This window comes from Sceloporus undulatus, chromosome 5 (genome assembly GCF_019175285.1).
Source record: "Sceloporus undulatus isolate JIND9_A2432 ecotype Alabama chromosome 5, SceUnd_v1.1, whole genome shotgun sequence".
NCBI classification, from domain to species: Eukaryota; Metazoa; Chordata; class Lepidosauria; order Squamata; family Phrynosomatidae; genus Sceloporus; species Sceloporus undulatus.
In genome coordinates this window covers 984,521-998,546 of record NC_056526.1, presented here as the reverse complement: position 1 = coordinate 998,546, position 14,026 = coordinate 984,521, and the positions used below count along the sequence as shown (strand labels likewise).

At 47.1% G+C, this 14,026-nt stretch overlaps 1 protein-coding gene across 1 annotated transcript in view; it reads right to left on the bottom strand.

The window, feature by feature from the left end:
* Positions 1 to 14,026, bottom strand: part of MAPK8IP2 (mitogen-activated protein kinase 8 interacting protein 2) — a 59,391-nt gene that overhangs the window by 23,587 nt on the left and 21,778 nt on the right. Inside the window, exons 2-3 of the mRNA XM_042467696.1 lie at positions 13,024 to 13,128; positions 6,309 to 6,560 (exon numbers count right to left, since the gene is read on the bottom strand). Coding sequence (XP_042323630.1) covers positions 6,309 to 6,560; positions 13,024 to 13,128 — 357 coding nt within the window. The remainder of the gene's footprint in view (positions 1 to 6,308; positions 6,561 to 13,023; positions 13,129 to 14,026) is intronic.

The window sequence follows — 14,026 nt, the reverse complement described above, 5'->3', positions numbered from 1 at the left end:
CTGCCTTCCTTGCTGAGTCAACTGAGGGCAAACTATGTGCTTCGAGTTCAGTTTGCAGCAGTTGAATTAAGCCATGCGCAAAAGGGGAAAGTCAGTGGGAAGAGTAGAGAGAAACTGGGGCCTTTCCAAAGCAGCTGGAAAAGTGGGATGACAGAGAATGAATTGGGGCTGGGGCAGTTGGAGATATGTGTGTCTTTGGAATGTAGTTTCCTTAATTCAGCCTAAAATGTGCTGGGAAAGCAGTGAAACAATATCCAGAAGGCCTCCTTTTTGGAACAGCCTCCTCTTGAGGGTCCAATTGGCACCAACATTGGTTTCTTTCCAATGCCAAGACAGAACATGGCTTATCATGAAAGCCTTTGCAGGGATGCACTGTGTGTGTGTGTTGCTTTTCCAAAATGCATACAGTACATGGTTTTAATTGCTTTACCCTTTTAAGCTGTGTTAATGCGTTTGCTATCTTTTTATCCTGTTTAAATTGGAGTATTGTTTTAAACAGAGAGCCAGCGAGGTGTAGTGGTTTGAGTGTTGGACCAGGACACTGGGAGACCAGGGTTCGAATCCCCGCATGGACATGGAAACCCAATGGGTGACCTTGGACAAGTCCCACTCTCTCAGCCTCAAAGGATGGCAATGGCAATGGAAAATCCCCTATGAAGAAACTTGCCAAGAATATCATGGGGAACCTTGTCAAAGGCCTTACTGAAAGCGAGATATGCCACATCCACAGCACAGCAACAAACAACAGCAACCAATTGTTTTAAATCGGATGTTATTTTAAATTGGTTTTCCCTGGTCTTCCTTGACCGCTGCCCTGAGGTCCCACGGAAAAGGACAGGGGCAGATACTGCAATAAATAACGATAGATCGGGGTTAGCAGAAGCGACTGGACTGCAACTGCTAGCATTCTCCAAGAGTGGCTGGTGGCAGGAGCTGATGGGAATTGCAGTCTGGGCAACGTCTGGAGAGCCACACTTCCCCCCTTTCATTATAAACTGCAAAGATCATAGAATCAGGGAATCATAAGATCCTAGAGTTGGAAGGGACCTCAAGGGTCATCCAGTCCAACCCCATTCTTCCATGCAGGAATCCATGACAAGCTCGACTCAGGCTTGCATCCTTCCCAGGAGGGAGCTAAAATGAGTACCCAGACTGTTGGGGGCAAATTAGCTGACTTGCTGTTCACCGCTATGACCTTTGGAATAGCGGTATATAAATAAAACAAATTATTATTATTATTATTAATTCTAAGAGGTGGCCATCCAAGCTCCATTTAAAGGCCTCCTTTAAAGGAGGAGAGCCCACCGCCTTCAGTGGCAATCTATTCCTCTGTCAAACTGCTCTTACAGAAAAGACCTTCTCCAAAACGCTAAGGGGAAAGTAACTTGGGCTCCTCTGCGCCTGTGATCAGAATTGTCTGGTGACACGTGTTATGGGTACATGCCGTTTCCACATCTCCGTAAAGTGAATGCATCGATGCTGTGCATCACAAAGGCTCCGGGGAAGATCTGCATTGCCAAACCCATTCCCCGTTGCCAGGGCAAACAGCCCTCGAAACCCACACGGGATTGCCGAGTTATTCACGGGGTTGCCATACGTTAACAGGCGACCTGGAGGCTCATGCACACACACACAAACCCAAGGCTGATTCTGGAAGCTAAGCAGGGTTAATCCTTGGATGGGAGACTGCCGAGGGATCCAGGTGCTGCTCCCTCTGAGGATTCATTACTTAAGAAAACCCTTTGAAATTCATGGGGCCGCCGTATGCCTTGAAGGCACATGGACACACAAGATCTGGCTTTGGTCCCCTTCTAACTCTTAACTTATCATGCTTTTTACCTTCCATTATTGCTTAAGTCATCCTATCATCACCGTTCTTTAAATTATGAAAGGTTCTCAATGGATCTGCCTATTAAAAATCACAAAGGTTCAAAGGCTGGATGGCCATCTGTCAGAGATGCTTTGATTTGGATTTCCTGCATGGCAGAAGAAGGGGGTTGGACTGGATCAGGGCCCTTCTTGGGGTCTCTTCCAACTCTACGATTCTATGATTCTAAGGGGGAGAAACGTGACAACAAAAGGTAGGGCAAATAGAAAGATATTGTTCTCACGCTGAGTTTGAAGTTGTCTTATATGTGACAGTTTCCCACTTCACAGCAAAGCACTATTTTATCAGACCTTGTCAATTCTTATTCCAGTATTTTATCACTGGGAACCATACCTTTTCTACTTTGGTTAATGACTTATTGTTTCAACCACAGGTAAGTTTATCTCATTGAATCATGTCCATCAATTGAATTAGCCACTCTTCAACTGAAAGCGCTGTTTTCCCTTTACAGTGTTTAGTTAGAAGAACACACAAAAGCTGTCACCACACATAGGATTACCATGCGCACAAACAGACACAAGCCTGGCCTTGGAAGCTAAGCCGGGTCAGCCCTAGTTAGTACTTGAATGGGAGACCGGCAACCAATCCCAGGGGCTGGAGGCTACATTTCGGAGGAAGGAACTGGCAAAAATCCTCCTGAGGATTCCTTGCCTTGAAAAACCCTACAAAACTCTCGGGGTCTCCATAAGTAGACAGGCAACTTGAAGGCACAGACAGAGGCCCACAAGTCTAGCTTGGAGAAGAGAAGACGGAGCGGCGCAATAACAACAGAGCCCTCTGTAACAATCTCAAGGGTTGCAATGTGGAAGAGGGAGCCTGCTTGGTTTTCTGCTGCAGCTTTGGTGGCGCATTTGCCAGCATTACAGACTGCAGAAATAGTCCAGTTTGACGCTGCTTTCACTGCCATTTGTTGTAGTTTGTTGTGGCAACAGAGCTCTCTGACAGAGATGGCTAAATGTCTCACAAAAATACAAATCCCAGAATTCCATAGCATGGAGCCATGGAAGTTCAAATGGTGTCAAACTGCATTCATTCTTCAATGCGGATGCAGCGTGGAATGAATCATAGAATCCTAGAGTTGGAAGAGACCCCTAGAAAGGCCATCCAGTCCAGTCCCTTCTTCTGCCATGCAGGAACTCTCAATCAAAGCATCCCCTTTGACAGATGGCCAACCAGTCTCTGTTTTAAGACCTTCAAGGAAAGAGACTCCACCAAAATATCCAAGGAAAAAGTGTGTTCCACTGTCAAACAGCTCTTACAGTCAGGAAGGTCTTCCTAATGTTGAGCTGGAATCTCTTTTCCTGAAGCTTCCATCCTTTGCTCTGGTTCCTCTTCTCTGGAGCAGCAGGAAACAAGCTTGCTCCCTCCTCAATATGACATCCCTTCAGATACTTAAACAGGGCTATCATCATATCACCTCTTAACCTTCTCTTCTCCAGGCTGAACATCCCCAGCTCCCTGAGTCCTTCCTCATAGGGCTCCATGGTTTCCAGACCCTTCACCATTTTAGTCGCTCTGCTTTGACACATGGCTTCCAGTTTTCTCAAGTCCTTTTTGAATTTTGGTGCCCAGAAAACTGGACACAATATTATCCAGGTGGGGCCTGACCAGAGGAGAATAGAGTGCCACTATTACCCTCCTTTGATCTAGAGGCTATCCTTCTATTGATGCAGCCTATGTTGCTTTCAACAGCATTGTCACCAACCCAACACAAGGCATAGCTCTGCGGCAGAGTTTTAACCGTATCCCTCTGTGTGTGTTGCTGTGTTTGTGTGGTCACATTCCCAGCCCCATCCGGTGAATGCCAATGGATCCATCATGCCCGAAAACCCAATCGGGTGAGGGAGAAGCCTGATACCAGAGACAGCCAGATGGATGAGGCTCCACTTCACACACACACAGGGACTAGCTAGGTATTTAGGAAGGGGGGTCCAGACTAAGTGCCATCATTATAATGGTGCCTGAGTGCGGCGGCGCAGCAGCACACACCATCATTTTTCTAATGGAAGGGGGGGGTCCGGACCCCAGAACCCCCCCCCCACCTTGGTACGTCCCTGACACACAACATCTGTTTGCATAATGCATTGTGGTGCAGGCTTTGCTCCTTGCGCTGCCAGCTTTATAACAAGAAGCAACGTTGGCATGGTTTATTATAAGCAAAAATGCTTCCGGAGCCGCTGCCCCCCCCACCCCCCCCACCCACCCTAAGTGATGCCAGAGCCCTTCTGGTGCATTTCCCATCCCCTCGAACCACACAGGCCCCTCTTCTCTCCGGGCCCCAAACCAACTTTTCCCAGCCCTTTCGATAGAAGAAGAACATGCACACCAGGATTTAAAAAATCTAGTAACCGCCTCCCTCCAATAGCCTTCTGGACTAGCTTGAAACACACCATCGCTCTCTGATTCTCTTCCCATAGAGCTATAGGGCATGCAGCTGCTGGCCTCCATGGCAATGGGGTGGGGAATCTGCTCCGGAATTAGGGTTGAACTTTAAAGGGCTATCCAAGATGAAAACCCGATCGCTCCAAAATAGGGCCCAGTACCTTAGATAGCTCCTTTACAGTTGTTGGTTTTGTTGTGTGTGCCTTCATTTCCAACTTAGGGTGGACCCCAAGGCAAAGCCATTGTGGGTTTTCTTCTGGCAGGATTTGTTAGAGAGGGGTTGCCATTGCCTTCCCATGAGGCTGAGAGAGTGTGACTATTGCCCAAGGCAAACCAATAGTGTTCTATGGCCAAGCCGGGATTTGGACTCTAGTCTCTGAAGTCCTAGTCCAACACCAAACCACTAGGCCTCACTGCAGCAGATTTGGGCAGCACAGCGCATTGGACTATAGGAACAAGATGGGCATAATGTGGCTACCCCAAACTCATTTCTGTGGCCCTTGAACCCCCCAATCTCTTCCAAAGCCCTTCCATCCCCTCCAAGGTTATTTTTAAAATAGGCATGATTTTTGAGCAATTTTGCCCCAAAACTACCCAGGAAGCCCCCAGATCTGTAAAAAATTCTGAAAGATACCCCCAGCTCACCCCCACAACCACCCCAAGCTCCACACGACCCCATAATGCCCTCAGTTTCCCTCTCAAAATGGTGACGTGCCGGAAGGAAGGCCCTTAGGTTGCCATTTTGCAGAGGAAAACAGAAATACTGGGCTGGTGCGAGGGAAGTCTATGGGGGAAACGGACCTTGGCAGTGCCACTGTTGCCAACCCTCTTGTAGGGCAACACCTCTCCCCCTCAATTTCCCTATTGTTACAAAGCTACTCTCCTTGGGTACTGGAAGGATAGTATATACAGTGCGCCTGAGTCATACACGGCGCGCTGTAATGGCGGCTTTCATGCTTACACGAAAGCTATACAACGGAAGTGGCAAGGGCATGTGTGCCCTTGGCATGCGCGCTGCACCACAACCATGTATGAGCCCCATTTTTTTCAATGGGCCCAGATATGCGATATTGTCTTACACGCATGGGGGGGGGCGGAACAGATTCCCCGCATAAAGAAAGGGCCCTACTGTATGTATAGAACAAAACAATGGGTGAAATAAGTCCTGGGAGAAAAACCTGCTCCCTCTCTCTCCCTCCTCTCTCTCTCTTCTCTCTCTCTGCAATTTGGCTTCCAAAGGACGGAGGCAGCTGCATCCCACCATCTCACGGCCACAATGTTGGGTCCTTTTTACACAATCACATTGATCCCATTTTAATGACCATCCTGACTCCATCCTATGGAATCTGGGGATCTGCAGTTTCAAAAACAGGTATTTAACATTCTCTGCCAGGGAATAGCTCTAGTCCTCTGCAAACACAAATCCCTGGTAATAAGGAAGGATGCAGCCATGGCAGTTAAAAGTGGGACCATAGTGCTATAAAGTCAGCTCTCCGTATCCACAGGTTTGCATCCATGGATTCACAACCATCCCACAGCTTGCAAATATTTGTATTTACACACACACACCACATAAACACGCCTAAAAGGAACCTTGATTTACAACTCCCAGTAGATACCAAGGGCTCCGACTGTAATGATGATGAGGATGATAAGGAGGATAATGAGATCCCATGTATCTAATGAGACTTGAGCATCCATGGATTTTGGTATCCATGGGAGGCCCTGCAAACAACTTCCAGAGATACCAAGGGCTCACTGTGATGATGATGATGATGATGATGATATGATGATGAGAGAATGATGATGAAATAATGAGATCCCATTGTATCTAATGGGACTTGAGCATCCACGGATTTGGTATCCATGGGGGTTCCTGGCACCAAACCCCAGTGAATACCAAGGGCTGTAACGTAGGGCTAAAGTAACTTGGGGCCTGAGGCTTGGTGGATGGGGGCCCCCTAGCCTGCCTTGCTCAGGTGCTGCCTTTGGGAAAGGTGAGGTGCAGAGGTGCCACCCCAAGGCCTCCCGAACCCACCTGCGTTCCCGCACGGTCAGGTTGAGGGTGGTGGGACGGTGCTTCTGGGTCCTCCGGCGTCGGGGAAGGTATTGGAGAGGCGGAAGGGGAGGCGGCACTTCCTCTAGTCCATTCCCTTCTTCCTCCTCTTCCTCCTCCTCTTCCTCTTCCTCCTCTTCTTCGTTGTCATCGATCATCCAAAACTCTTGGAAATCATCCTGGAAGGTGCAGGTGGGATGCGGCTGCTCACACCTTTCCAGCACCAGGCAGTCCGGCAAGCCAAGGAGAGACAGGTGTGGATGCGGGGGACTCCGTAACCATGGGCCTCAATGGGATCTGTAGTCTGTAGTGGCAGAGAAGGCCAAACATCTCACAGAACTACAAATCCCAGCATTCCACAGCACTGTTGCGACAATTAAAGCAGTGTCAAACTGCATTAATCTGCAGTGCAGTTTAGACCCGAGATAGTCCCTGACCTAGCAACCCAACAATGCTAGATGCTCTGGACTGAGAAGCAAGAGAGAGTAAAATGGTCTCCCAGAAGCCCCTATCATCTGATTTCAGGATTCAAAGTATTTAACCTGTGTGTTTATTTATTGCTTCTATTAATATATGGATTAACCTGTTGTGTCTTTGTAGAGTGGAGCCACTGGCAGGCTTTTATTTTATCTTAATTGATTGTATGTACAGTGCGGCGTAAATAATAATAATAAAAATAATCAACTGTCGTCGGAAATGGCAGGAAATGCCTGAGATAGATGAATGGCTACTAAAACTTATAGAAATGATAGAAAGTGATAAACGGAGCTCTCATTTAAATCATAAGGATACAGAGTATTGAGAAAGATTGGTGTCCAATCCTAGAATGTTGCAAACAAGGTGGTCATAAGAAGCGGGGACTTTATTGTCATCCTTTTTAGGATGTATACAACCAATGAGTTAATAAGCTAAATTACTATTCAGGAAGAAAATGTCTAGGAGGACTATATGCCAATGGATGAATGTTATGTCAGAAACAGTACGGAGATGAAAGTGGATAGGGGCACGGTCACAGCGAAGGGGTCATATGGTAGAAATTTCCAAGGGGGTTATATTCCTTGCTTTATATAGTAATATAATCATCCATAAACTATGCAACAAGTATAATTTTTAATACTTTTGTTAAAGTTTAAAAAAACTTTCACTAGCCAGTGAAAGTTTTTTGCTGGATTAACAACCCCAGAATCCCCCAGAGGGCTACAGTCCCAGAATGCTTCATGCTGACTGGGTTATTCAGAGAGCTGTCATCCATATAATAATAAAAATAATAATAATAAAAATTTGTTCCTCTGCTAATGGGCTCTGGCTAATGGTGGCCCATGAAATCTTGCTGAGCATGACTCCTCCTGGCCACCTTATCCCACTTGAGGCAACCCACTCCTTCCCATTCAAGGCAGGGAGTCAGTCTCTGCCGCCATTTTCTCTCGCTTCACCACCTCTGGAAGTGGTGACTACCCTGCAGGGCTGGCGTGAATACGGTGCAGGAAAGAGGGACAAGGAGAGCAGGGAGGGAACACAGAGCTGAAGAAAAAGCAACGCAACTCAACAGCTATTGCTGAGGCAGGGCCATTCCTCAGGGGATGGTCACCCTGCCTGGTCAGTTGCAGATGAAGGTGGCTGAGAAGAGACATCCCTGTTGTGCTTCATGCCCTCGGCAGGACACCATGCGCACAACTCCCCGACCCACACTGATGCACATCGCAACTGTCCCAGGTGTCTTAGACAGGAGATGCCCCATTGCCACTGAAAGGAGGGCTTGTGGGTGTTGGTGCGTCGTTTTCAAGTCGTTTCAGACTTATGGCAACCTTAAGGTGAACTTATCAATGGGTTTTTCTTGGCAAGGTTTGTTCAAAGGAGTTTGCCATTGCCTTCCCCTGAGGCTGAGAGAGTGTGACTTGCCCAAGGTGGGTTTCATAACAAAGTCAGAGAATTGAACCCTGGCCTCCAAAGTTGCAGTCCAATGTCAATGTTCATGTTCAAACCATTGCACCATGCGGGCTCCAAGGAGGGCTTGCCCCTCTCCTTTTAAACTTCTGTCATCCATGCGCAGAACTAATGCAGTTTGACTCTGCTTTAACTGCCATGGCTCAAAGCTATGGAATTCCGATATTTGATGTTTTCTGCGAGGTTTTAGCCTTCTCTGTCAGAAAGCTCTGGTGCCACAACAAGCTATAAATCCATAGCATGGAGCCCACATTTAGTGGTGTCAAGCTACTGTTCGATGGTGGGGGGCACTGCCTTGGAGTGTCGTGGAGTCCCCTTCTTTGGAACTGGAGGACCAGGGTTCAAACCCTCACTTAGAATGAAAATGCACTGGGTGCCCTGGGGCAAGAAGTCACACTCTCTCAGCCTCCTCAGGGGAAGGCAATGGCAGACCTCCTCGAACAAGAAAACCCATGATAGCTTAAACAGAGGCTGGGTGTCCATCTGTCCCAGGGAGGGCTTGAATGGTGTTTCCTGCATGGCATCATAGGGTTGGACTGGATGGCCTTGGGGTCCCTCCCAAATTAGGATCCTGATTCTGTGAAACTTCTGCAAAGTGCCAGCAGCCCTCGCTCTGTTCTGTTCTCACAAGAGCCATTCCATCTTGGAATTACTGCACACATGTTATAGTGCTCTATCCCACTTTTACGGCTCGCGGGCTGCTTCTTGTTGCAAATTTCTGGGATTTGCAGTTTAGGGGAAAGCATTGAGAATTCTCAGCCAGAGAGCCCTTAGGCTTCACTGAACTACAAACCCCAGAATGCACAAGAAGCAGCCAGAGAAGTAAACGTAGAATAGCAGCACTGTGAGAAGACGTTAGCGGCGCTGGAATTTTGGTCTAAACCATGGAGAAGAAGCATCGCTCATTCTCTGTTCTCACACATCAGTGAACAGCTTCACTTGCTAAATGGCTGCTTTTTCAAGGCTCCCCAGAAGCACTGACTTTTAAAGAAGGAAGGAAGGAAGGAAGGAAGGGAAGGGAAGGCGGCAATTAAGATAATTATTAATGATAACGATTGAAGTCATAGTAAGGCAGAGCCATGTTGAAGGAAAAAGCATCCCTCAAACCTTGTAATTTTTAGAAGCGCAGACTCTTAAGTTGCAAGAATCTCAAAGCAAAGAGACCAACCATTTCCAGACATGCAGCTAAACTGCCACTGACTAACTGGCACTTCCTCGCTAACAACCACAATCTGAAATGCCAGGGTGAAAGGCCCAACATTAATCATTTTATAGCAGGGTGCTGGCTTGCGGATTTTCCATTGCGGCTTAATGGCAGCTGTTCCCTGACCGCCAAAATACGTCACTATACCCTTGTGATTTGCTGCCTGTTTTTGTATGCTGCTGCTAGGCAGGTTTCCAAACATCTATGAATGGAGATGGAGGTGCCTGTGTTTGCTTCCGTGCCAAACGGCTCACGGGGAACGCTGACATCTGGTCATTGCACAAAATGCGGTTCCTAGTCCGCTGCTCTCCTCGTTTCTTGTGTCTAAAACTATGGCCTGCCTCACCTGCCCTTCTGCTTTGGAGCATCTTTGCCTTAAACTGCTGCTTTTAAAGGGCTTCTCAATGCTGTTGGTGTAGTTAACTTTTGCATGTTTGAGTGGCGTGAACGTTGATCTGTATCTAACTTTTGGAACTTGCCTTAAGTCATAGGGTTAGAGAGAAATAAATACGAGTAGGATAGGGTTGCCATAAGTGAGGACCTCCAAACTGGGACAAATGAGGACAAATGCAGGACAACATTTTCAAATGTAGGACACATTCTATAAAAATGAAGACACGACAAAAAATTGAGGCTTTTTAGAAATGTTAAATAAATGCATGTTTCTTAGGCATGATCAAAATGGAGGACATTTGACATATCTAGGACAGATAACGGAAATGTACTTCCCTTTCTGGCCAACCTTCCTTCCCCATCCAAACAGCACATTTGGGCATTGAACATGGCTTATTTTCACATTGCCTCTTGCCTATTTCAGAGGCTTAGTCCACAACCAAAACCTTTGGTTTCCTTCATTTTGACTTGTTTTGTCACTAAATAATGGAGACATGAAATGGAGTTAATGGGTACAAGTTGTTAAACAAAAAATGAGACTCTGTAGGCAAGAGGTGCACCATCTTAAGAAATGCATAAGCACACTTAGGCTGCTGCTGCCACAACGCTCACTCTCATCACTCCACCTATGGAATCCTGGGATGTAGTTGTTGTGGTGCCAAGGCTGGGCTTGAAATCTCAGGCATAAGAGAGGCAAAAGGCTTGGGCTGCATCTACACTGGAGAAATCATCTGGTTTGAGACCACTTAAACTGCCCGGCTGAATGCTATGGAATCCGGGGGAATGGTGGTCTGTTCCAGCACCACAGCAAGAATGGCAGTTAACCCCTGAAAGCTATCTGACCAAGGTGACCAATGCCCCACCCCAAAATGTAGGGCACCAACAAAAAAATGTAGGACATGGCCAAAAATAAAAGCTAAAAAACACCCATGTAATTATAAATCCATGCTTCTAGAGCCATGATCCAAATGGAGGACATGTCCTGGAAAAGGAGGAGGATGCCTGGTCACCTTGTCTCTGGCCAAAATGCACTGCAGAAATAAAACAATCGGGACTGAAAGCCCAGAGTTCCCTCACCAAAGCGCATCACACTGAGGAAAGAATCCAGTTTGAGAGGGACTTAACTGTCCTGGGTGAGTGCTGGGAAATGCTGGGAATTGTAGTACACTGTGGCCCCAGAGCTATCTCTGACAGAGAAGTCTCAATGTCTCCCAACACAGCATTCCCAGGATCCCTAGCACTGAGTTTAAAGTGGGTTATTATTCCTGCAGTGTGTGAGAGAGATAAAAAGCTAGGGACTGGATCTCTGTGTCCAAACACACTACTTGGACTGCCAGGGCTCAGTGCTATGGAATCCTGGGAATTGTAGTTATTGTTGCACCAGAGTTCTCTGACAGAGAAGGCCAAATGCCCACAGACCCCAGCATTCCAGAGCATGAGCTTTGCCAGTTAAGGGGGCCAAAGTGCAGAGGGGGGGGGGGGGAGAAAAGCAAAGGAGTTGTGATGAGTTCTGAGAGGAGAGGAGAAGGAGGGGAGGAGGAGGAGGGAGGGAGCCAAGGGAAGTGGCCAGGACCACCAGAGGAGCCCCGCTTTTCCTCACATCGCAGCCTAGTTTCTCACTGCTGGCAAGAGGCTCTGCCCCCCAGCCAGGCAACGCCTCCATCAGCTCCTTTTGTCAAAAGAGCTCTGGTGCCAAAGAAACTACAACCCAGAATCCCACAGCACTGAGCATGGATGTTTAAGGGGGGGGGTCAAACTATTTCTCTGCAGCCTTGCAACCCCAAAGCTTTCTATATTTACCAGCAACTTGCAAGGCAAATCTCTTCCTTCTCACCAAGCCATGAAAACCAAAACAATGGAGGAGGGGCGGATGCTTTCTTTCCCATTGGTCAGCTGGGGAGAAATTTGCATATTACAAGAAAGGTGTTTAGGGCCTCAAAACGACCCGTGATAAAGAATTACAGAATACTGACCTGGTAGACATTGAAAAGAGGAGGCATTTAGACACCCAGTGAAACAGGAACCATTGATGGCCTTTTTTTCTTTGCTCACTGAACCTGGAAGGTCAGGCCCTTTTGCAGGGTAATATATACCAAGTGGGCTGGCAATAGCTCGAGTGGCAGATGTCTTGAAGCCCTGCTCTCTAGGCTAACCAGGCGGGAGGCGGGAGGGTGGCACACAGCCATGGGGAGGGTGGGGCTGCCTCCAGGGCCTTGCTGGGGGGGTAGGTCCCGGGGGAGGGCCGAACCGGGTGGGAACTGTGTGGCCCCGCCCCAAACTGGGAAAGTCCCCCCCAGGGTGGGATATGGCAAGCCTATAGAGGAGGAGGACAGAGGAGAAATGGGGATGTAAGAAGAGAGGAAGGTTAAGGGAAAGGAGAAAGGAGCAAAGGAGGGAAGGAATAGGGAGGGAGGTAGGGATAGAAAGTCTAGAGAGCGAATGAAAAGGAAGAAAGGAGGGAAAGATAGGTAAACCGAGAGGTTTAAGGAGAGATCCCTTGGGATATAGATATGTTGTTTTGTGTTTCTCTCTGCGCGGTAAATGTTGTTTAATGCAATATAAATAACTTTGAATAAAGATATTTTTAAAGAAGGAGTAAATAAATGAATCCATGCTCTTGTGACGTTTGCTCCTTCTTCTTTTGAAAACCAAAGCCCTTGCATTGCCGCTATTGACCATCCTCCTCATCCAAAGGGCGCCTGCAACTGGCTTTCAAGGCCAGGATTTCTACCCTGCCAGCAATGGAAATCTGCCACCGCTGCTGCGTGTCCTGAGCCTGGCAAGGATTAGCGGGCATCAGGGCATTTAATGGACCCAATGCAAAGCAGAGGAGCCGAGGGCGGTGGGGCATTCCTGGGGGATTGGAAACCCAGCTGTTCTCCCCCTCGGTCAAAAAAGAATTGCATCTGCACTGCGGAATTAATGCAGTTTGGCACCGCTTTAACAACAATGTCTCAATGATATTTAGCCTTCTTGGTCAAAGAGCAATGGCGCAACAACAAGCTACAGATCCCAGGATTCCATGTAATGGAGCCACGGCAGTTAAAGCCATGTCAAAGTGTATTATTTCTGCAGTGCAGATGCAGTCTCAGGTCAGGAGCCAGGTAGCCAAATATCCGTTCCTGGTGGTCCTCCGCAGTCCCTTCGTCTCTCACCTTCTCATAGTGGTCCGAGTCATAGTTCAGGCCGATGCCGCAGTCGTCCGTGATTTCGGACAAATCCTCGTCGTCAAATTCTTCCAGGCTGATGTCCTGCGGAGGTCTGGAGGACGGAAAACCAGAGAGAAAGAAAGAGAGAGAGAGAGAGAGAGAGAGGGGGGGGGTCAGGGTCTGGTTTTCAATGGTGCAACGGAGCACATTCTCCAGGGTCCTCACTTCCTTCCAGCATCAAATTAAAACCTGCCTTTTATTTAATTTTGTATAAATATATTTTATTAATTTTCAAGGTAACAATATATTTAAAAATATATAAATGACCAACATATAAACATATAAACACAACACAAAGGCAAGTAAACCTTACGGTAAGATCGTTAAAGAAGTGTCACATTCTGCATTCTATGCGCTCATACATCTCTCTGACTATTCTGACTTAACCTAAGTCCAGCGCTGATTAAAGAGGCCTCCAGGCGCCATTCCTTGCTGCCTTTCCTTCTTCTCTCGGTGTCCTTTCACTCGCTTTGAGGCTGAGCTATTTCATGAACAAAAGTTCACATCTCTCTCCGAAGTTTTAAATGAATATTCCACCGTAATTTCCCATTTCTTCCTAAATTCAAATGCAAACCTAGATAGAAACATAACAAAAGGCAATCCTCTCTCTACACAAAAGCTAATATTTTGCTTCTTCTGCTAAGTTATTGTTGTTGTTTTGTATTATTGTTTAATAAATCCCATAATCGTAATATGGCTCCATTTCTGGGATAAGTAATTCAGTACTTTCTCCCAGTCCTCCAGATGTTTATTAGTTCCTTTGCATACTTCTAGTTAACTTATCCATTTGATGCCTTTATTGGCCAACCAAAGCGGACAAGAGACGTGTTGCATTTTTGGGTTTTGACTGGATTTGCTAAATGGCCAACAGGCGACAATGACTCCATAAAGCTTTTGGAAGACTTGGCTTTTATTAAAGCCTCGGCCCCTAATGACTCCATCCGACTTGT